At 38.3% G+C, this 24,573-nt stretch overlaps 1 protein-coding gene across 6 annotated transcripts in view; it reads right to left on the reverse strand.

Annotated features, from left to right (window-relative positions):
- col11a2 (collagen, type XI, alpha 2) overlaps positions 1 to 24,573 on the reverse strand; it is a 50,432-nt gene that overhangs the window by 18,680 nt on the left and 7,179 nt on the right. Inside the window, exons 2-29 of one of the 6 annotated variants that reach the window (XM_047383156.1) lie at positions 20,765 to 20,926; positions 18,694 to 18,904; positions 18,344 to 18,506; positions 18,058 to 18,180; positions 13,234 to 14,169; positions 10,356 to 10,571; positions 9,524 to 9,586; positions 9,017 to 9,058; positions 8,823 to 8,885; positions 8,610 to 8,684; positions 8,162 to 8,248; positions 7,741 to 7,797; positions 7,574 to 7,627; positions 7,446 to 7,499; positions 7,193 to 7,246; positions 6,989 to 7,042; positions 6,805 to 6,858; positions 6,675 to 6,719; positions 6,397 to 6,450; positions 5,925 to 5,969; positions 5,734 to 5,787; positions 4,072 to 4,116; positions 1,460 to 1,513; positions 1,327 to 1,371; positions 1,200 to 1,253; positions 986 to 1,030; positions 794 to 847; positions 556 to 663 (exon numbers count right to left, since the gene is read on the reverse strand). In XM_047383156.1, the coding sequence (XP_047239112.1) occupies positions 556 to 663; positions 794 to 847; positions 986 to 1,030; positions 1,200 to 1,253; positions 1,327 to 1,371; positions 1,460 to 1,513; positions 4,072 to 4,116; positions 5,734 to 5,787; positions 5,925 to 5,969; positions 6,397 to 6,450; positions 6,675 to 6,719; positions 6,805 to 6,858; positions 6,989 to 7,042; positions 7,193 to 7,246; positions 7,446 to 7,499; positions 7,574 to 7,627; positions 7,741 to 7,797; positions 8,162 to 8,248; positions 8,610 to 8,684; positions 8,823 to 8,885; positions 9,017 to 9,058; positions 9,524 to 9,586; positions 10,356 to 10,571; positions 13,234 to 14,169; positions 18,058 to 18,180; positions 18,344 to 18,506; positions 18,694 to 18,904; positions 20,765 to 20,926 (3,071 nt within the window). Of the gene's footprint in view, positions 1 to 555; positions 664 to 793; positions 848 to 985; positions 1,031 to 1,199; positions 1,254 to 1,326; positions 1,372 to 1,459; positions 1,514 to 4,071; positions 4,117 to 5,733; positions 5,788 to 5,924; positions 5,970 to 6,396; positions 6,451 to 6,674; positions 6,720 to 6,804; positions 6,859 to 6,988; positions 7,043 to 7,192; positions 7,247 to 7,445; positions 7,500 to 7,573; positions 7,628 to 7,740; positions 7,798 to 8,161; positions 8,249 to 8,609; positions 8,685 to 8,822; positions 8,886 to 9,016; positions 9,059 to 9,523; positions 9,587 to 10,355; positions 10,572 to 13,233; positions 14,170 to 18,057; positions 18,181 to 18,343; positions 18,507 to 18,693; positions 18,905 to 19,997; positions 20,023 to 20,764; positions 20,927 to 24,573 lie in introns of those variants that run through there. The other 5 variants (XM_047383158.1, XM_047383157.1, XM_047383160.1 and 2 more) reach the window with 5 other exon arrangements.

Genomic DNA, 24,573 nt, shown 5'->3' on the forward strand with positions numbered 1-24,573 from the left:
GGGCTGGCTGAATGCTGCAGGATTTGGACGTTAGCAGATTTTTCACCAGTTCAAGTTGAATGGTGTTTACATTCAACTTGAAGTTGGTTGAGTAATTAGATGTTGAAAAACGCTGAGACGAAGCTTTGGTTCAGTCCACCTTCTCCATTTTCATTGTAGCTGACAGAGAAACCTTCATGTTCCCAAACAGCAGACTTCAGTGACGACTGGGAGTCCTTTTTAATGTTGCATGATGGACTACAGCGTTGTGCACTTAGTTTTGCACGTAAACATCCTGAGGTTTAAAACGATGCTGTTTGTTCAGTACATGGTGTAAATAAAAAGGGTTGTACCGAAGATTTTCTACCTCTACTTTAAACCTAAACCTGCCAGGTGCAAGAATGATTTTGTGCTTAACTATATGTTGTACATTTGTGAATATTATCTGTACTCGCAGCATAAAAAAAACGAATTTTCCTGTAAAATTTCTCTTGAAATATATAAAAAAGTAGAAAGTAGTGCTCTGAAGAATTAACAGCTTAACATCTTGTCTCGTCTCGATTTAAAGATTCATACCTTCTCCCCAGCAAGGCCAATAGGTCCAAGCTCACCAGGAGGTCCCACACGACCCTTTGGCCCCTCTGGACCGTCCTCTCCTCTGGGCCCCGTTACTCCAATCTCACCCTAATTGACAGGGTAGAAAACAAAGCCATCCGTGAACAACTGTCAGTATATATGGGAAGTAACCAGATGCAGTAAACCATAAAAATGATCAAGGCGATGAAAACCTTGTATGATGTATAATTCATTTTACCCTTTCTCCCTTGACTCCAAAATCTCCTTTAATTCCTGGGAAACCATCTTCTCCCTGGAGATAAAAAACACATATAAATATAGCACGGGTCTGTCTTGTTTTGTTGGTATAATGTTGCTAATATCAGTCAATGAAGAAGAATAAGTCATTTTGCCTCTGCAGGAAGTATTAAACCGTTAATCAAACATATACCTTCTCTCCTTTGTGTCCCTTTAGACCACGGATTCCTTGACCTCCCTGCAATCAATGATAACATGATCAGTGCACTGATATAGATATCCAGATATCTCAGACAAATATCCAGAATTAAAATCAGTCCAAACCGAGCAGAAATACCTTTACATTCAGGCAAAAAATTTTTTATTTCCATTACCACCTAGATAAATTATGGATAAGATGTGCTGACCTTAATGCCGCGAGGGCCAGGATAGCCAATAGCTCCTTGAGGACCGCTGGGGCCCTGAAGACGAGATGGGAAGTGTTTAGAACAGTTTTGGATAAAGTTGGAGAAACTGAAGGGCTGTAACATCTACCTGATTGCCTTTAGTTCCATGTGGTCCCTCCTTTCCTGGGTGACCCTGTGAATAAATGAAACAGACCCCCAGCCTCAGTGTTGACTATATTTATTCCATTTCAAAATAAAAGAAATAATCAAAGCTAACTTACAGGAGGGCCATCAGCTCCTGGCATTCCAGGCAAACCTGGTTTTCCAGTGGGACCCTAGAGAGAAGGTCAAGATGGTGAAGACCTAAACCTTGTAAGTAAAAATCCAGCTAGACACCCATCTGTTTCCTGTAGACACCTAATCCTGTTCAGAGACGCAGGAGAGCTGCTGCCCATCTTCAGCTGCTGATGGGTGAGGACTCAGGTCACCAATCCACATTTAAAAAAGATTTCATACTTAAGGTTTATAATATTTTATTAAAATCTAGAATCCAATTAGATTAAAGAGGGCATTAAATTTGAGAGCATTAGTCTCCGATCTCTTGAGGTGAACTAAAATCAAATAATTACATCTAGACAATAAAGGCATTATGATGTATTCCATACAAATCAGGAAATTTGATTACGTTTGGTAGGAAGAATTTTGCACTGGGAACTTTTTCCCAAGTTGAATTTTAAACTGAGAAAGTTGAAGAAAGTTCGATATTTCTGTCATCTACAACCGTCCCGCTGCCCATGAAGACCACCATCAACGACCACCGACCAGTTGCTCTGACACCTGTCATTTTCAAGACAATGCTTCACCGCCACATCATGTTCTGCCTTCAACACACACTTGACCTTCTGCAGTTCACATACAGAGCTACATGTCAACTAGAGCTCCACACCACCACATCCTACATTGAACATCAGCGGTGCTATGAAGACCTCCGGCTGCTGGATCAGAGACTTTCTTTCGGATCAGAGACTCAGAGTGGGCCCATCTCTCCCCAGCCTGAGCCTCAACACTGGCTCTCCACAAGGTTGTGTAATTAGCCTTCTACTGTCCTCTCTGTACACCAATGACTGTCAGCAATTACAATGCTGTCATCATGTTTGCTTATGACATCTCTGGTGGTGACACAACAGCATACAGGGAGAAGATCATCTGACCTGCAGCCCATCACCATCAGTGGGGAGTGTGGGGAGGGAGTGGCCCACTTAAAATTCCTGGGTGTGCACATGGATGTAGACCTCCAACCTCTCTAATACTTCGGCGAGCGACTGTAAAGGCCCAGCAACAGCTCCACTTTCTGAGGATCCTCAAAAGACTCAACCTGAGTCAGGAGCAACATCTTGTACCGCTGCTCCAAAGGGTGTGCTGACTTACTGTATCTATGTATGGTTTGCACATTGCACCATGGCCCACCAGAAGGGACTAGAGAGAGTCACCAACAACACCCAGAAGGTCACCCTCTTCCTCCACAGAAGGACCTCTTCAGAACTCGCTGTCTGAAGAGGGCAAGCAGCATTCTGAGGCATTGTCCTCACCCAGGTCACTGGGTGTTGGAGCTGCTGCCCTCAGGTCGCAAATACAGGGCTGAGACAATGCAATAACAGACTCAGGAACAGCTTTTACAACATAGCAATACCTGATTACTGCCTCATTTGAACTGTGCAATGTGCAACATACATGTATATAAAGTGCCAATTTAATTTTTCTCTGTTTAATGGCTGCAATATTTATGCACCGTTTATTTTATTCTCTACATATTTTCTCTGTTCATCTTCATGGGTCACTACACCATATTGTTGAACTGCTGCACATTGTATGTTGGTTTAGTGACAATAGATTTATCTATATTAACATCCAAGATAGATTCCCATTAGATAAAACGTAAAAATGGTGCATGGATTTTGATACTACCTATCTATTTAAATGTTTAAATGATAGAAGAAGTATTTTGTGTAAATGGTTTTAATTCTGATAGACCCGGCCTACCACCTGGAATCCCACTAGACCCACTTTAGGACCACTATTATTTCTGATTTATGTTAATAATTTGCCAATAATGATTTCATTAACCAAACACCAGTAATGTTTGCAGATGATCCAGCTCTCATCCATGCTCATTCTAGTTTTCATTCACTCATTAATATCAATATTTAACTTTGCTACATAGTCTAAAAGGACCCAATCATCATTAAATGTTAAATAAATCTAGTGTTATTTGTAGTGTAAAAATTATATTCCAAAATCTTCCTGAACTTTCTACTGACTCCATTTCAAAACGGTTCTTTATTTCAGAATCTCCAGATTCTTAAAATTTATTCTATTAATATATTATAAATATCTGTTTTTATTTATACGATACATTACATTGTATTTTATTAGGATATAAAACAACATATGTTTACTGATAAATAGACATCTTTTTATAAATTGTATATTTTTATTGTTTATTTTTTTATATTTTGTTATTTGTGCATTAGATATTGATAGCTTGGAAACCAGCTTTACATGTTTGTTATTATCTTGTAATTACTGTCATTGAAATCTTAGTTTTATTAATTTTAATTTATATATTTTTTCACATGTTTTTACTCTTATGGATTCTCTCTCCCTGCATTGTTTTAAACTGTTTCATTGTGTATTTTATTGTGGTAAATAAAAAAAATAAATAAACTGAAATAAACTAGTTTTGTGATGTGAAGTAAAGTGCATACATGGTAATCTGTTGGTAATACACTGTTTATTTTTTTACCTTATTTACATCTTTCTATAACTAAAGTAATGGCTAAAACTGGTTAAAGGTTCGAAAATAGATTTAAAATGTGTGTTTCTGGCTTCTTACTTTGTCTCCTGGTGGTCCAATAGCCCCCTGAGGTCCTGGCATTCCCTGCAAAGAAAAACAAATAATAAAAAAACTATTAATTTTGCCAAATTTATAAAACAAACTGCAGAAAAAACTCCTCTATGCATATCTATAAGTAACAGACATCTAGAAGTTATACTATTAGGAGACATCCCGACGTAGACGTGAAGAATTCTGCATTGAAGCAACAAAAAAACCTGATTGAGACTCTGTGTCTTTTACATGATTGTTAATTGGTGATCTGGGGACATCAAAACTATAGAGTTACACAGTAATGCTGAACAAGATATTTATTTGCTGCACAAATCAGTGTACTTATATGTAGCATCACTGTTGAATGTGATGGGAGACATGGCCGAGGAATACAGAGATGAACAGTGAGAGCTGAAATGTTTGTTCTTTTCTTCTTCTTTTCAATGTAGGCAAAAAGTAGTTAAACACATTTAATGCAAATCTTGCCTTGCAGAGATCTAACACTTAACAAATACAACTCTAATCAGAAACAACCAGCTAGTCCCTTGTCAAAGTATTAATACCCTTTAAACTTTCTTATAAAACATTTTTAAAGTGTTGTCCAAAAAGAAAACAATCTAAAAAGTGTGGCGTGAATATTTTTTCAGCCCTCCTTCATCGATGCTTTTGGAGTCACATATCACTGTGATAGCAAGTTTTAACGTCAGATCCGAGAGTTTCTGTAAACATCAGTTTATTTCATAAATTAATGTTTCCTCCACACATAGTGTTTTGTATATGGGCCAAAAAGTTGAGTTTTGGTTTCATCTGACCAGAGCAGCTTCTTCTACATGTCCACTGTATCTCTTCATGGCTTGTGGCAAACAGCAGATGGGACTTCTTATGGCTTTATTTAAACAAATCAACATTCTAGCCATTTATTCATAAAGACCACATTTGCAGAATGTATTATTAATAGTTGTCCTGTTGACGGATTCTCCTGAGTTGTGGCTCTCTGCTGCTTGTCTAATTATGATGATGCTCTCCTTGCCTGTCACTTTGGTGACGGCCATGTCTTGGTAGGTCTGCAGTTGTGCTTTACTCTTTCAATTTTCAGATGATGAATTGAAAAGAGCTCTGGAAGATGTCCAAAGCTTGGGATACTGGTGTATACACAGGTCAGCCTCTATTTGCCAATAAGGTCACCTTTGAAGAAAAAGCAGCAAATGGGCCAAATACATAAATATGTATGCAACACTTTTCAAACTATCATTTTCCTTCCATTTTGGAAGTATGCACTACTTTGTGTTGGTTTTGCACAAACAAATCCATGAAAATATGTTAAAGTTTGTGGATGTTACACGGCCAAATGTGAAAAAGTTCAACTGTTCGTGCACCTAAACAATCCCAGGTAAAGGTCAGGGTGGGATTGGTACCGGGAATGTTTTCTCTTTAGCCTTGACTGAAAACCGGCACCTTACGGCCGCAGGTTTTAATATTAATGAACATACTATATTTAAAACTAGCTGTAAAAGAGAGTGAAAGGACTAGACGCAGCTTTAGATGCAGCTCAGGCTGACAGGTGAATCATGATTAAATTAAACTGTGTGGTCGGATAAAATAAACACTTCAGCACATAATTGCCTCAGTAAGAACATACACAGCAAAGATAACTTGAGGGTATCTCACCTGAGTTCCTGAAGTTCCCTGCTGTCCAGGAGGTCCTGGCTCACCTTGGGGACCCTGAGGGACAGAAAGACACGCAATCAAGAAGAGAAAATCAAATAAAACTACTAATAATTTATTTAAGATATTTCATAACAACCAGAGGAGTAACAACAAGATTACAAGAGAAGATTACAGGTTATAAGGTTACTGACCAAGTTTCCTTTGGGACCGTGGGGTCCATCGTTTCCTCTTACACCCTAAAAAGAGACGACACAAGCAGAATTCAAACATGGACACCAACTATAAGTTTTAAACATACTGCATTTGGACACCTTAGCAAATAAAGCTAAATATCAGGCGTCAATATGTTATTTTTGTTTTGTTGCGTCAAAGTAATTCTAAAAAATAAAAAAACCTCAGACTTTAAGTAACAAGCTGAAATAAATAAGAAATGGGTCTCAAAGTGATAGTTGGGACTCTATGTGCATCACAGCCAATATTCAGGATGCTTGATTTGTTTTGCAAAGAATGTGGAACAATCACATTCTCATTGAAAGAGTCAGATTTACCTCTCAGGGATCAGGGCTACACTGATATTTTTGCAGTTGGTGGGTTATGGTCAGACATGAATAACCTAATCCTGTTAAAATAAAACAGGGCATAGTTTAGAGTGATTTTACTCACAGGAGGTCCAGGGATTCCAGGAGGACCTTTAGGGCCAAGCAAACCACGAGGTCCCTTAAAAAACACACAGAAGAACCAATAAGAATCCATCACTGTAACGTCTCCTGAACAGACTGCACATAAAACATCCAGTTCAATCTAAAACACCACGGATATTTTTGTGTAAAACTGAATTTATCAGATTATTAAATATATATATTTACATTCACAACATTAATCAAAGAAAAACCCAAAATACAGAGATGTTAGATCTCCTTGGCTGCCATGGAAACACTCACGGGTTCACCTGGGAGACCCCTGGGACCAATGTCTCCGTCGTCTCCCTGCAAACACAGATACGACACATCAGTGAGCAGATGATAATTCATAGATAAGTACTGACCCGGTTATTTTCTTTTTATTACGTACCCTCTCTCCATCCTCTCCAGAAGATCCTTGTGGTCCCATTGGACCTGAATCACCCTAAATTAAAAATATTCTAGATGAAGACTACAGATATTCTACAGCTGCTTAACAAAATCATGAACAATGAAAGCTCTGAACAGAACAGAACCAGAATCCTGCATTAAAGCGACCAATGATTTGAACTTACTCTGTGTCCTTTATCACCAGGCAGACCAGGAAGACCATCAAAACCACGATCACCCTGAAATATTAACATTTAGGACACTTTTATTTAATTTAAAACTGTAGATAAGAAACATTAGCAAGGCTGACAGTATTATGCTAATTTTGAGTGTTTGAAGAAATGTTAAATATCACGTTAAATATTTTAACATAATGGAGAACGCTTAACCTTGGTTCCAGTCTCTCCTGGCATTCCCCTAGCACCATCAGCGCCGGCACGACCCTGTTAGGGATATAGAAAAAACTGTGTTTTAAAACATCCATCTGCAGTTTTGCAGGGTGAAGCTTGTACAAACACATCTACAACAGAACCAAAGAAACGGGTCCTGAACCTCTGAAAGTACTACATCTTTAATCAACACAGGACTTAACCTTTTATGGATAAAATACTTAAATAGCTTAAAAACACTGTTTTTACTCACTCTTCTTCCAGATTTGCCTGGAGGGCCCATCAAACCCTGGGAACCCCTAGGACCCTAAACATAAAATGCCAGTGGTGAGGGTCTGTGATGAATGGGAACTGACCAGTCTGGTGAAATGACGGATTTACCTGAGGACCTGGGTCTCCACCTTCTCCTTTGAAACCTGAACTTCCCGGACCTCCCTAAGACAAACAGTTTGACGGGAAAAAACAAACAATACCAGCGTTTCAATGAACAGAGTGGCTCAGAGCGGTCATAAAATGAACAGATCTGTAGCTGGTTGCAGACAACCTACCAGGGGTCCTGGGCGTCCTGTGAATCCCATTGGTCCAGGAGGTCCCTTCATAGCCATCTACAGAAAGCAAAACATTAAAATCTTAATGATGGAAGAGACAGAGGCTATTTATTATAATTTTCTACATCAATTTTACAATTTGCTGCACTGATATACCATCATATTATTTGACTTAGTTTCATGTTGATTTAAACTTATTGATATATTGACATTCTAGTTTCTTTTCCATATATTTAAACTTCTTTGCATAATGATTTACTCGGTCAACTACTTGGGTGCATTTGGCTAATTTAAATAAAAGCCCCCTTATGCCAATAAATGCTATTATGGATCTATGTGGGTAACTGCAAGGCATCATAAATTCTTCAAAAAAAAACAATTAGTTACAGTGGGCTAAGGTTAAATAAAAATAAAAACTAACCCTGGCCTGGGACAAGATGGCTGCTGCCTGGGCTTCCTGTACAGAAACAGCAGGACCCTTATCGCCTCCACTCTGTCCGAAGCGGAACTGCAAGAAGAAAATAAAAAATCTGTGAGCTGAATCAAAGACTAAATGATTATGATACAAAATAAAAACAGAATTGAACATTAACTTTAATAAGCAAACAGCAGAAACATCAAGTGGTGAGATTCTGTTTGACTGAAGCTATAAACACAGAAGAAGTTTTAAAGTTTGGTTTAAATTGTCATTGTTGTAATATCAAACAGCCTCGACCCATTTAAGTTGGCTGAACATGCTAAAAATACAGTTACACCTATGGCTGAGAAGAAACACTGTTACATATTAAAGGCGTCCAGAAAATCTACTCAACAGCATCATTAGAAATAGAAACTGTGTCTAAAGGATTAGATCAGTAAAGATGCTTTACAGGCAGCATGACTGAGGTTCCAGGAGGTCCAGGAACTCCATTTGCTCCAGGAAGACCTGACCTACCAGGAGGACCCTGCAGAACAAAAAGGAGAATTAGACAAAGATTAAGATGAAGAAATACTGGAAATAAGTTTTAACTTTTTCAAACTACAGTCATCACTTATTTATCACAAATCTGCATCAGAAAAAAATAATCAGAAGAAAATCTCACCCTCTCACCAGGGTCACCCATTGAGCCAGGAGGTCCAGAAGGGCCAGAAGGTCCTGGAACCCCCTATGAAAACAGAGACGAAGTAACTTTAATTAACTGTTAAACATAGTAACTGCATTTCTAAATGTGGCAATCAAGAAATATAATCATATAACCTAAATAATCAACTAGGCAACCACTAATGTACTACTTACAGCAGGTCCTTCAGGCCCTGGAGGACCTTCAATCAGCATTCCCTGGAAAAATAGCAACATTTAAATAGAAATGGTTCAATTAGGTCAACAGAAAAAACTGAAAACAAAAGGATGTTACAGTTTGCACAATGCAGAAATCAGTGTTCTTATTATAATACCAGAGGATATACTGGAATGTCAGAACAAACATTTTGTCACTAAAATATGCACCAAATAAAAAACAAATAAATCATTTTTAATGTTTAGTGCTTTAACAAGGACAAGAAGTTTAGCAAAGAACGTTTAAACTTCCATAAACTAAAGAAGCATAAATATGCATTAGAGTCAATATTGATGAGTTGAAATTAATGAATTAAATAATGACCGTTACTACTTAATATTAGCAGCTGTCATTCCTTATTATGAAGATTTCCTAACGACTCACTTAAAAACCTCCAGCTACTCTAAAATGATGCCATCAGAACTCTGAACCGAGTCATAGTGCCTAAACAGACAATACGGACTCACCGGCTCCAGGACAGCTGGTTCTCCCTTCTCTCCCTTCTGGCCATTGATGCCCCTGATTCTGGCCTGAGGGCAACACACAGGTATCCAGGAACACAACACAATCATTATGGAGACACATATAAGCCAAAAACCTAAATATGACATATGTTAACTGAAACCTTTCTGAGAACATGGATCAGAGCCAACTCAACTCCCCAACTTATTTTAAAGCATTGAAAGTAAAACAAACACAGTGCGCTTTGCATGTTTGAAGCTCTTCAGATTTTCTTCAGTGGATCTCTGGAGTCTTGTTCCATAACTTTTAAACATTTTTAAAGAGATAAACACTTACCACTACTGAAAAAGCCATCCACTGAAAACTGGTGACCTTTCAGAGGACACATTGTCCAGAGTATGTCATACTTCAAGTTACTGATTAGGCTTAACAGGAGGCTCTACATCAGCACTAGCCATAGCATTGTTTTTACTGCTTACATTGCACTTTATCAGATAAAAACAATTTTAACCAACAGTGTAACTTCAAGGTCTTGAATTGCATTCAACTTATTTCTCTTTGGCTGACTGAGCTTTGCCTGGAGTAACTTTTTTAACTTAGTAGCTTTACCATGTCAACTTTCCCTTTTTTACAGAGAAAGAACATGTTAACGACATGAGTTTGAATTAACAACAGCGGATAGGAAATGTATCTGGACTGTGTAAAGCCCAGCGCTGACCCAGGACAGATGGCAAACTCAGACAGGTCACTGAGAAGATACTGAACACAATTTATCAAGGACCAGAATTTCTGATTGGTTAAAAGGATTTTTTTTGCTTCAAAAGCAAAAATACTTACGCCTCCCTCGTCCGTCACAGCGGACAAGGCGGGCCCACCGTAACCATCAGCCTCTCCAGTCTCTGGTAATGGTTCATTGTAGTCTTTGTAGGAATAATCATATTCCCTCATGCCCAAGTCTCCAGTCACATAATCCTCAGAGAAGACCTCTTCTCCCACACCGCCTGCCTTTGTGGCATCTACCTCCTCTCCCTCCAAGCCTGGTTCTACCTGGGGCTGGAAAGGGTTTATTATAGCCCCACAAAGATGGACGGAAAACCCGAGAAGAAAGAATCAAGAGAAAATAAAGGTAGGACAGAGGGAAGGGAAAGTAATGAGATGTGAAGCACGAAAAAAATTACATTTAAAGAGATTAATAAGGAGATGTACCAGGAAAGGGAACAGTTTAAATTTAACTTACCTTGTGCAACTAAACTCTAAGTTTGGGATCAAATAAAACAATGTGGCAGATCCTAGAAACTTGATTCGGTCTATTGTTCTAGGTAAATAATGTTGAAGGACATTTATCCTGCCACTCTAAATCTTCTGTTTTTCACCCAAAACTTAGCTTTCTCAGGTTTGCACCAAAGCCTGTCATTACCAGCTTGTGTTTGATGACTTGTAAACTAATTTATTTTCTAAGAGTTTGGTAGAACAAGAAAGCAAGTCTAGGGTGGAAACCTTTATTTGTAAATTTCTGAACACAAACTGATAATGACAAACTCTGCGAAAACAAGCTTCTGCTACGTGCTTCTCTATGCAAAGCTAAAAGTTTACTTGTGTACTTACCTAACATGTTATAACAGTTCTTAATCCAGTGGGAATAATATTTCCTTGTAACTCATACAAATAAAGCAATTATAAAAACACATGAGAGCCTCTACAGCCTTTTCAGTGAACATTTCTTACCATGCTTAAGGTTTCTTCAACAATATGTCAGATTTCAACACTAAAATTGGTCTAAACAAAGTAAATAAAGTCATGTAAAACTGATAAGTAGATAAATAACTAAATAAATGATTATGTATGTATAAATGATTTTGTACTTGAGCAAATGAAAACTGCGAGACATTTTTTAATGCTGCCAAAATTAAACAAAATTGCCATTAAGGAGCCCTTAGTGGCGACTGTAATCCAGTCAAGTTAAGGATGCATTTGATGCATCTCGTCTTGTTACTGTGTTAAAACTTCATATCAAATATTATCATGTGGACCTTTTTTCACAAGGTTTTTGTTCTTATTCCAAGATGACTTGGATATCAACCAGGTATCTTGACATGAGAACAAGATGGGAACCTTGCTGTTAAGGAAAAAGAGAACCACATAAAAATATTTGATGACAAAGAAGATGAAGGTGGTGGGTTCGCTTTAAAAGAAATTTTATTTCACATCAGTGCCAACAGCACAGTAATGAGTGGTTAGAAAATGTAAAGAGGAACACTATGTTGTTAAACTACAAGGACTGGGCTCACCATCATACAGGAATTAAACCATTTTTATTCTGTGATACAAATCATTCATTTTCACTTCTTATCTGCTGGATTTTACTGGACACATTTGTCTAACCAGTTGATTGCAATCTACAAATCTGGAAGTAAATTAACAGTGGAAGATCTATCTATATATTTGGTTTTCTTTGACATGAGTCGGTGAGTTTTTACCTGAACAGAAACCTCGTCTTGTCCAATCACCTCACCGTCTGGATGTGGGAGCATCTCCTCATAGTAATAATCGGTGTCTGTAGGGGTGTGGCCAGCCTCTGAATATTCAGTGTCTACGTCCTGATTGGTCAGGTTGACAGGAAAGTTGTGAGCAGAGAGGAAGTAAGCAGAGTTGATTGGGACAGCAGGGTTAGTCCAGTCTGCTTTAGCCAGAAATTGGAATGCATCGTAAAACTGTGGTCACCAGCGGCAAATGTTCTCTTCACTGAAGATGCACATTTTTAATCTGCTAAAGATCATTATAGAAAAGAAGTTTCAGGTAGCTGGAGAACGCCAATGACTATACATTTTGCAAGATGCAAGATTTGTAATGTCATTGAGACTTTACTTAAATCTCTTTTCATGCAATACTTGTACGGGTTTTGCTTTATATAGCTCACAAGCCAAGATTCAAAAAGTGTGAAGTTTGCTCCTATTGGAAACACCACTGAGAGCATCTATCCATCCCATGAGATGGAAACGTCACAGCTTGATGATTCAGGATGTCTAGTTTCACCTAAAGTTAGAAAACTAAGACAGTGTGACTTAACAGCCTCACAGAGCTTCACTTTATTAATTTAATCAATCAATTCATGTTTTTCTGCCTAGATTCATAATATATACAGATATCAATGCAGACTTAAAGTAGATCCTGTGAAGCTGTTTTTCATATTTAATATAAAGTCAAAAGACAAAGAGATAGATGTCAGAAAGACAGAGACAAAGCGACAGGTGGAGGTTTGTTGTATTGAACATGTGTGCGGTAATAAATTTTGACTCCCAGTTTCTGCACCATAGCAACCCAAGGTCATTATCTGAATGTTACTTTAACTGTTTCCATGGAAAATTAGGTCTGGGGATAAGGATCCTGTTTCAGTATGAAGTCCAGTAAAGAATAGAGAAGCTGCATATTTAGCCATGCTTCAATGTGCGCCACACGGTCATATCATATGAAGAGGTTGGGAAGATTGTAAGGAACATATGATATATGAAAAGACAAGAAGGCAATATGCTCTTAGGAAGCAACTTCCATTCAGACAGCCAGCTTGTACATCACTGAGGATTTACATTAAAATCTGCATGCCAGCTGAGATTCTGCTGTAGATCCTACATGATGGAAAAGGCTGGCAAAGAGAATGGAAGAACGGAGAAACAAATCTGTGGACATTTTAAGCCAAACATGAGCCCTCATGTTGTACCTGTTGATAACCGTTGGTAACTTTCTTAGTAGCCACGGCGGATCCACTCGCTGCAGCATTGACAAATGGTGGGAAATGTCTGTGTTGGGATTTGACATCTGTCTCCTTGGATTTTGGGGGTCTAGGTGGAGTGGGTCGGATGGCTGGAGATGTTGAAGTTGCTTTTGTTGGATTGGAAACCTTCTCAGGTTTGCTGACTGTTGATTTGACCAAATGTTTACCTTTGGTTGTCTGTCCGAGCCGTGTTACAGGGACTTTGGTAGCAGTGAGTTTGGAGGATTTAGTAGGAGCTGATTTGGTGAGTTGGGGGACTTTAGTAGTTTTCAGCATGGGAGTTAATGTAGCTGCACTTTCCACAGTCTTTTTTCCAGTAGTGGTTTTGATATTTGTAGCCCCTTTACTAGACACTTTGTTGTTGCCGTTTGCTTCATTGACTTTAATTCCAGATTTAACTTTAACTTCAGGAGTAGTTTTGCCATTTCTGAGAGCTTTCTTGTCTGTCGTAGCTTTGGCATTTCCATTCACTTTAGACACAACAGAGGCTTTTCCGTTTCCTTTGCCATTTCCATTTGTATTGGTCTGAGCCTTGCTGTTGCCATTAGATTTCTCTGGAGATAGCTTTCCATTAGCATTACCAGTGGCTTTAGCTCCGGCAGTTGGTTTCTTCTGGACAATTGATTTGCCATTTCCATTCTGCGCTGGAGCAGATGTGGGTTTAGATTTACTTGCTGGAGTTGGCTTGATTTTAGACAAGAAGATCTCTGCTGCAGTAGGTTTTACTTTAGATGATTTAGCTGTAGGAGATTTAGCTTTGGTTGGCATAGGTGGCTTGACTACCAGTTTGTATGGTCCACTCTTGGCTGACTTAGCTGGGGTGGGTTTAGCCTTTAAAAGATGGGTTTTAGTGGGAGCTGCTCTTCCACTGAGTGCTTTCTTCTAATATCCAGTAAAAGTGTTTGTAGAAGAGTTTTCATAATGTAGAAGTGCAAATTGACAAAGAAAGGGAGGGAGGGTATAAGATAACAAAGATACACGGAGGGGTTGGGAGGAAGATGAAAAGCACAAACAAAGGATTGACAGAAAGAGACAAAAAGACAAGAGTGGGTGTTTTGACAAACAGTGACATACAGATGGCTAAGGTCTGGATGGTTTACTGAGACTGTGCAGGCATTACTGGATACAGCAGAGATCTACATCTAAAATAACATTATAAAAAAACAGTCAGCAGTGGACTCACATGAGACATTTAAGAAATGTTTGTTACTTTGATCCAAAATCCTATGAGGCTTTCTTTGTTTTTTATTATTTTGGCTGTTTTCTCCAGTAATGCCATTCCCAACATGAAATGACAAAGCAGCATCTTTGCTCTCTAAGAAACTGGAGGTAGTGGTTTAGTAGAGGCACTGAGGTGTGACTGGTCAGGTAAAGCCAGCTGCTTTAACACACACACACACACACACACACACACACACACACACACATTGTAGAGACATTGCCACCAACACACACACAAAACACACACATACACTGATGCACTAACCTGCTGCAGAGCTGCATTAGCTGCACTAATGAACTAAGCAGTCCAACTGGAAAACCAAGTAATTTCCAGCTGTTAAGGCATGCAAAGGAAAACAGCTTAATGTTAACTAGGCATGAAAAAACATGTTAGTTCAATGAAATCTAAAAAAAAAAAGAAAAAAACATACATAGATACTTCTTTAATCTCCCACTGTTACAGGTAAATACATGCAAGTAAAAAGTGTTGATTCTAAAACAAAAAAAAATAAAAACATAAAACTAAAAAAAAAATAGTTCAGTGACTGCAATGTAGCAGTTGAACACATTTTGATGCAAACTGTGACATACATGCAAGGCTTTTATGAATATAATGCAACGTTTCAAACTGTTTAACCATGCAGTAAAATTATTTTGTGTCCTGAATTATCTATGTTGAACACATAATACAACAAATACAAAAGATACAAAAAGACAGCAACTGCATGCAGCAATCTAAATGTGTCAGAACAACGACAATGACGTGATCATGCAAGGAATAAAACAATAAACAACTCAAATAACACTATAGTTTTGTTGCAAACTGGTGGGGTTTAGATTAAAAGAGAAAGAGAGGTCATCAAACCTAAGATTAAATTTTATTTTAAGATTAAATTATCAGCATATTTTCCTCTGTGTTTATCAGCTGAATAGCTGATTATCATAAATCCAATCTGCAATGTTGAAAATATTTAATGAAGAACAGATTACTTTGTCATTTTTCTAATCTTGGGTCATATTTGCATAAACTCAATCCAATGTAATTAATATAGTACTGTCAACAGATCCAAAAGTTTTAATATTGTTGCTGTTTTATGTTAAAGATTTGCAGAATGCACAAAAATACTTTCACTGTTAAAGTGGAGTAAGGTTCAAAATGTAAACGTTTGAAACAAACATGATGTAGATAAGAATACAAAAATGTACCAGCATTAATAATGTAAAATAAAGGAGAAAAAGCTTATACATGTGTGTGCTAAAACAACCATACCTACACCTCCTCAGTGCCGCCACTTGGCCACATGTGAACATACATACATACATAAATGATAACATGTTAATGACATAAGGACAACCTGACATGAAACAAAGATAACGTGTGTAAGACAAATGACAGATATGAAGTGGATGTCTAGGAGGTCAATCTTGATTAATAAGAAAGGTAATGTAAGCTAAGGGAGGTACGGAGTGATAACGGATGAGAGGTGCCTGACTTGACATAGATAATTTTAGCACATATGTACAATAAATTCAGATTATATTAAGATACAAAGTTAACCTGTATATCATGGATTGTATTGTTAATAACATTCTAACATGTCACACCCTTTTCTTTCATTTCATTTGCTTCTACCAACCCAAATTTTGTTTTCCCTCTCTCTTGTCTGAAGTCCCCAGGCTGAGGACAGGGGTTGCAGGGGTGGGAAGGCCTGTTTGTCCTCATAATAATAGGGCTATTCATGGTCATCCTGCTCCTCATCAAAGTACTGAGAAAGATGGAGGGATTGAAAGATTGGAAGAAAGATAGAATGGACGAGGTGGAATGGGACATGAAGACACATGAAAGCAAGAGAAACTCATAAAGAGCGGAAGCGTAGATTTTCACAGGGAAATAAGGAGGCGTTATGAAGAACAAAGAAGAACAAGAATGTAAAGAAGCCAAAAATATCACATTAAAAGACTGCAATAGAAAGCAAAGGGGGCAAAGCTTTCATTTCTCAGTTTATCCGAGTCTGTTTAGATTGCTAAAAGGGGCCCATGTTATAAGAGCCAATAAATAACCAATCCTAATGAATGAGAAAACAATAAAAAAGCAACGATGGAGTCAAATAAATATAACAACAGTGACTCATATTCATTCAAGAAGCAGACATCCCAAAAACGTCAACATGACAGATCTGTGCAGTGACGAATAATTTACACTGAGTAAGATCAGGCAGGCAAGCTCAAAACAGATTGGGTACTTTGGATGGATGCATGCAGATGAAACCTTTTTGATTAATTAAATCTGTGCTGCAGCTGGTGTCACAGGAAGGTCAACTTCCAAACACTGCAACACAGTTAGAAAATCCTACAATGTATTGTGCACAACCAGTCTCAGTAAGCAACGGGTTCCACCCGAAGCTGACCTTTAGTCACAATCCTATGTCACAATATAACCACTAAACCAATCAATTTTATTTTCATGTTCTGTTGATATTCTCTTTATTTCAATCCATCAGAACAAAATATGGAAAGACATTGATGTTTTATTGTATCATCCTCTTACCCCTACCTTTCTGTGTTCCATTGTAGTAGAGCAGAAAACAGTTAGGTGTATATCATATCCACAAAAGGGAGTAAATCTTTAGGTAAGCAGATCTGAGAGGAAAATTAAAAACCCCTCGCCTTTTCTAACCACCCTTGGGACACAAATTGTGGAAGTGAGGGAGAAGTCGGATAGATACAAACGGTTGGTGATGACAAGGATGCATGAGGAAGAGAGAAAGGGGGAGCAGAACTTTGATGGTTTATCAGATGACCCAATCTGAACCTGAGGACTTATATTTCAGAGGTTTTATGCAGTTGATTTTACTATTTGACCATATTTATATATGCTCTGGTATTCTTAATACACACGTACAATTATAAACTGAATGTTGAAAGAAAAAGCAGATGTTAAAAAGCTCTTGTGAGAGGAAATTAGGTACACAACCAGAATGAAAATGTCAGGTTTTGACAGTAAAAGTCACTGAACTGTTGTTCCAGAGCTGAAGAAACAAAATACATGTAATGAAAAATATCCACCAGGATATGCCTTTGATAAAAGGTTTTGGGGATTCTTTTGTCTTCTGCAATTTTTCCAGAAAATCATATTTGTTTTCTTCTTACTTACTCAATTTTATAACTATTTAATACTTTACATCTACATTTCAACAGCTCCAATTTTCAGCAAACATCATCTCAAGTCAACTAACAGAAAAATGTACAACTTGTTATTTAGCAGAACCTGTTGTTTAGTTCAACATAAGGCTCACCTAATATTTTTCACCTAATGGCTGGTTTAGGCAGGTCATGTAAGAAAAAACATCCACAGGTTCTTATTGGGCCAGATTTCTTGGAGCCACAGATGTGTTTTCACTTTCTAAGAGTTGTAATGCTAATTATTTATCTTCTAAGATACTGTTATTATAGTACGTGACATTAGGAGTTGAAGGATTGTGTGTTTGTGTGTTTACTAAAGACTAGGTGTTGTACACTGCTATGTACCAGTTCTGTAGTGTTACTCACGTATGTGTTGGGGTCCTGAGCTTGGGTCTTGGGCAGAGGGGAGTCACAGTCAGGGCTGTAGTGTTCACAGAAGTCATATGCTGCCTGAGGGTTGGAGGCAATTAACAGCTGCTGGATGTCTCCCTGAGAAGAAAAAGCAGGATTTATATGGCACTTCCATACAACCTAATACAATGCCATTTCAAAGCATTTAATCTGTGTGATGAAACGTTGTAGAAAACAGTCTATAATCACAGTATAGTAATTTGCCTAATATTAACCTAGCTTGCTGACTTAAGATCCTGACCTGGAAAACTTCCTCATCAAGCAGACGAGCTCCAAACACTGTGATGCCATTGGTGTCAACCTCAGCGTTATTGCCTCGGGGCAGGGGGCGGGTCATCTTCTTCTTGCAGTCCAGCAGTAGTGTCACATTTTTCTTTGAAACAGAGAAAGCGATCCGATGCCACCTGCAGACAAGTAGGAGGAATAGCAAACAAACATACATGTGACCAAAGCTATAAATATTAAACTAAACCATCCCTTCAATCACACAATTTCCAATGAACATGAACAACAATGCTATTTATAACTTCCCAAATGACTGAAATCATGTTATTTCAACCAGTCACAAGCTGGTTGTTGCCAGTTACTGACTTGCCATCAGCCAGGTTGATGCCTTTGAAGAGTGGGTAATCCTCTGGAGCTGGTTTGCCATGCTGGTCCTCATACAGAAAAACAGGCGAGCGTCCCAGTTCAATGCCCAACTGCTGGATCCCCTGCTCACTGTAGATTGAGAGGAGGAAGGCTTGGAGACCAGCCTGGGGCTTGATCAGAGTCATGATGGAGAAGTTCTCTGGGAAACGACCTGTGGGAGAAGAAGGAAAAGGGTGAAACAGACTTTGACAAAAAATGATCAACACATTACAAAAAATAAGTAGTCCACAAATGTACCACTGATAGAATTACTTAGTTTTGTTTTAGAAGAAGATTGTAAAAAAAAAAGGTTGTCATAATAAAAAATTTATTTAAGTCAATGTAAAACTTTGGTTGTGGAGGGAGTAAAAAACAGTGGTGCAAACTGACTCAACTCCTGGTGCTAACCCTTTATTTAAATAGAAAAGATGCAAAAAAACAATTAAAACAGATAAACAAAACGCAACACGTGTAGTATGACAATTATTGACAGAGAGAAATACAAGAAAAACAGAAGCAGTGCAAGTTGACATAAATCTCAAAATTAAAGTGAAGGGAGAGGCACCTCAGGATCAACATATTTCAGAATGTAAAGCTGGCATCATGATATGAGCTCATAATGACAGGTGGCCACAGCCTGGCAAAGAATGCTAAGCAGAATCAAAGCTAGAAATCAGCTTGGGCTTTTAAGGATTTCTTAATAACCACATAAGTGGTACTTTCTGTTTTCAAACTTTACTCCATCGTGTCAGGCAAAAACCTGAAGGTAACGTGTTGAAATCCTCCCACAAAGTTGACTTAGCTCCAACACAATAACACATAATTATACCAGAAGCCATTTAGCACGAAGAGGACAGACAGCCACAATAAAAATTAGAATGCGAGAGTTTAACACACAATGAAGCATAACGAGCTGTAATGAATGACAGCGATACGTTTTACACATAATTTATGATAAACATTAAAAACAACAATTCTGTAAAATAAAATGCTTAACGAAACACTGTTTTCTTATCTGTTTTCAAAAAGCAACAGTTACCACATTTGATTCTTTCTCGTCAGAAAACAGTTAGCTTTCAAGCTAGCATTAGCGATCGATATGGTTAGCTAGCAGGAAAATTAAAAAAGAAAAACAACAAACAAAATGTTGCTAAACTTTGCTATATTAGTATACATCCACAAAATAATTATTCAACGTATTTAATAAAAACTAGGTCCTAAATTCGTCAATTTTTGAAGTTTTTAACTCAAGCTACTAAAGTTACCCTAGCTTACAGTTGCCATGGATACGACGTGCGTGCGTAGAGTGATGGCGTTTGTTAAAATTAGAAGAAATAAATCACAAAAAGCTGGTCTGAGCTTTTTTCTGTCTACCCACACAAATGAAAAAATGCTTTTACTGATGTTTTGGTATCATTTGAAAAATAATTTTCGATTTGACCCGCTAACTAGTTAATATTTACTTTGATGAAAAACTTATCAGTTAGCTTGTTTTACTTTGTATGTCTTGAATATATTTTTATTATATTTTTCTCTTCTTACGTTTTCAAAATAGATGGCCAGAATAAAGTAGATTGATCATAATCTCAAAGCTAGCAGTTTTGACACAACAGTGAGAAACTACTGCTGGTTGAAATATTGAAAAATTATAAAGTTCATTAAATAAAATCTCAATATCCAATACACTTCCTGATTTGATTTTTTTCACCTCATTGAATGGTTTTATGAAAAACCAAACAAGCTAAAAAAAAAAACGAACAAAAAACTTTTTTATATTTAATATAAATCATCTTGGTGTTTCACAAACAGTCCCAGTCATTGCTTTGTCTCCTGGGTTAAAGATTACACCCCTGAAAATATCTTATGCCGTGGGTACTGCTGCCATTTACCAAATGTTAGGAGTTACTCTTAATGTAAACCTTTGAAACCTATAGTTAGGTTTTAGTTATCTATAGCCACATGGCCATACATCATTACAGTGGTTCCCATAAACTGTTAAGAAAATCGTACACCAAGACAACCTGAAGCTTACCTGAGAAGAGCTGCTTGGTGGGCGCAGAGATCTGGGCCTTCTTGGTGATACGGTAAGCATGATCTGGGCTGCTGGAGCGGCGGGATGTGCAGAAGCCTGGGACTTTCTTCACACCCTCAGGGAGAGAGGGAACCTGCAGAGCGCGCAACACATCCACTGGATCTGATAAGGAGGAGAAATAGGGAAATAAATTAACTTTATTGTTTTAGACTTGCTTAGAGATTTTGCAAATAATGTCACAGACAACAGTGTGTTGCTTATTCAAATGATCCTGCATGCGGTTTATCAAGTCATTGATTTTACTGATATCCTCTCCAAAAGATAATTTTTCGTAGCTCTACGGATTTTGGTTTGAGTTAAACTGATATTGAAAGTTATCTTAAATGTTCTTGCGTCACCATGATGACATAGGATGAGGTAGAGAATGCCCTCACAGAGTCTACCACTGTACGTATGGTGAAAAAACGAAAGCACTGTGTTGGAGCAGATGGGCAACAGTCCAAACCACATATATGAACTAGGACAGGGTGGGTCAGCAAAGCTCAGTTTACACCAGACAGTGCCCTCTATTCTGCTCACATTCTTCAACCAACTGGAACAAGTCGCTGTTGATGTGATACTGCTGAGTCAATTGAAAATGTATCTGACACTCTACAATCATTTAACAGTTTTACCTGATGTAAACACAGAACATCAGAGAGATCCATGCACAATCCATATAATCCAGAATACATTTTAATATGAAACATACATGTAACTATAGAAAGAAACAGTGATCTTACATCCTGTCACCACTTTCACAAACTGAGGTCAACCTGTCTGCTTTCCACCTGCAGTCTAGGCTTTGATTTATTTTGTTGGCTTTCTCAGATTGCTCAAAGGCACTATGTCACTAAGGCATACTTGCGATAAGAAGAAAAAATCCTAAATGTGTATATCAGGAACAAATTTGAATGTTGATATGAAACTTATATTGTTATAAAATAATTTAATTAATTGTGTTAAAGCAGCATAAAAGAAATCAACGATATTGCAGGTCTCATGGTAGTACTGTTGCCTTTCAGCAAGAAGGTCCTGAGTTCAAATCCCGCCTGGGGTCTTTCTGCATGGAGTTTGCATGTTCTCCCTGTTCATGCATTGGTTCTCTCTGGGTACTCCAGCTTCCGTCCCAAGTCCAAAAACATGACTGTTAGGTTCATTCGTCTCTCTAAACTGCCACTAAATATGAGTATGGTTGTCTGTGTGTTTCCCTGTGATGGACTGAAGACCTGTCCAGGGTGTACCCTGCCTCTCACTTAATGACCTCTGGAGATCAGAGCAGAACCCCAATGACCAGGCAAGGTTAAGCAAGTATAGATCCTGGATGAATGAATGTCTGGATTTTTTTCACGATAGATTATACTCCATCTGTACCTGCAGAGCTGCCAAGGGTCCAGCTGCCTCATTCAAGATAAAATCACAAACATGCAGCCCCTTAAAAATAGCTAAGGTAATAAAACAAAACAGAAACCTAAAGCCATAAACTAAATAGTTTAGGACCTACTATTTGTTGAGAAACCATAAACTAAAGCAATATTTAGCATTTTGAATAAAAAAATAATTTGTTCACCACCTTGTTAATATCAAGTTCTTAAGTGAGGCAGCTGTAAGGCTGGAACCCGCGCTCACATTTTCCTGAATTCAATCACCAACCTCCCTCAGCCTGTGTTTGAGAGTCCGTTTTATTGTTCACAGACAATAAAAAATTATTTTCAACCAGCCCTAATGTGGTGCTTCCCACAATAAACTTGCAAAGCGAATGATGCATGGCTCTGGCAAATTTTTAAGGGCAAAAATATTTATAGTTAAATCTTCTCAGAATATTTGAAAGGCACAATGAAGCATGTAACAGCATGACACTAACACTGATGAGATGAGAGACACCTAAATATGTCGACCACAGTCAATGCCACATTCAGTCGGCCTAATGCAAAGTTTAATTTAATTTATTTGGTAAAATTAAATAGACAAACTTAAACAAATGACACCCTAAATGTTATGAAAAATAAGAAAAATGTAGTATGAACTGTGAAAAAATGTGATAATGTTTCAGCGAAACTTAAAAAAAACTTTGAAAATGTTCAGTTGGCGTTTAGTGTCACACTTCCCTGTTTGTTCCCAGCATTAGTGACACCCAGTGTTAGTTAAATAAGCCCACAGATGGTAATATTTATTCAGACAGACCAAATGGTGCAGTCATATTACCCCTGGGTGTCTAGACCACAGCCTATTAATGCCACCATGCATCAGAGAGAGAAGTGAAAAGGAGGAGAGTAATAGGAAGCAACAGGGAGGAGGAGCAGGTGGAGAGAGATGGGTAGGTAAGGAGTACGTCTTGGATTTCTGCTGATAATGAGATTCATGATTAAAGAACCCTTTTTTACAAACAGTAAATAAAGCTTCTGAGCCTCTTGAGCAACAATTTATTTTCAATCTTTTAAGATTAAGAGATTTTTCATCATCATCATCAGGACTTTAGCAGATTTGCATGTGAATGCTGTGTTTGAGAAATAAAAGGAGGGAGAACAACAAGAGGAAGAGGTTGGGAGGGAAAGGTTCATGCCAAGTTAGAGTGAGTGTGTGTCTTTGTCAGGCAGTGTCAGTGGACAGTGTGGTTTTGTGATGGCAGGATACTGGATCAGATTGCACCCTGAGCTCCCCCAGTATGTCCAGTACAATGTGGTGCTCTGTTCCCAGCTCAGTTTAAGTCTGTAGCCGGGGCCCTGCCTGCCTGAAGGACCACAATCATGACAAAGACAAACCCTGAAAAAAAAAAACAACACGCAGAGCAGCAGAGGTCCCCACAGCACAGGCGGGGAAAATGTGCACATATACACACCTCACGACATGAGGGGTGGCACAAATGAAACTAGACAAGGTAGGAAAACAGACTGCTGAGGAGTGCAAACTCTCCTTCATCACTTTCCTTTCTCGCCCTCCTTCTGCTCCCTCCGTCTCTTCTAGCAAAAGCACTCACAGATGGCTTTAACCTTTAGATGCAAGTGTGGGCCAATTGCACAGCTGTCATTACGACAGGAAACAGAGCTCTGAGGCTCGTGAGAACAGTTACAACCAGGGCTGACTGTGAGGATTACAGTAGCTGGTGGAGGTACACCAAACGACCAGGGAGTTGGCGGACGTTTAACAGAAATAACAATTTTGTCAGGAAAATTACAAAATGGTAAATGGACTAACACCTGAACCACACTATTTTCGTCTAACTCTAAAACTTTTTACACTGAAGCCCTCTAAACTACAAAGCAATGCATTTACACAGGACACAGGATTTCTTAGTTTTCAAACATTTCCAGTGCTTTTTTGTGTGGTACACACCCAGTCATTATAAGGTTGTTTGCCTTATTGATATGGAATGGAAAATCCAGGACTAAAACATACAGATTCAGTTGGAGAACAAAATGCCTCTCACATAAATTGCACGAGTCTTTAAGTTGACTGTTAAGAGGTCTGCAGGGCATTTTTTTGACATGGGGATTTTTCATGTAGGTGGGATATAAAAGCAATTCAGAACCACCAACTTGGACCACCAGGGCGCCCCCTCTAGTCTTGCCTTCACCCTCTGACCTGTCCAGCATGGATGAACCTACCAGAACCCTGAGCTATAGGGTGGTTCAGTCTTTCAACTGGTGACCCAGACTGATACAGTCCTGTCTCTATAACCCTTTCAGTGACACAGAACCTGAATCCACTGAACATGCAGAGTCCCAGTTAAGCTCAATTACAACCTGAGTGCAAACACAAGAAATATATAC

This window comes from Girardinichthys multiradiatus, chromosome 13, assembly GCF_021462225.1.
Source record: "Girardinichthys multiradiatus isolate DD_20200921_A chromosome 13, DD_fGirMul_XY1, whole genome shotgun sequence".
Lineage (NCBI taxonomy): Eukaryota > Metazoa > Chordata > Actinopteri > Cyprinodontiformes > Goodeidae > Girardinichthys > Girardinichthys multiradiatus.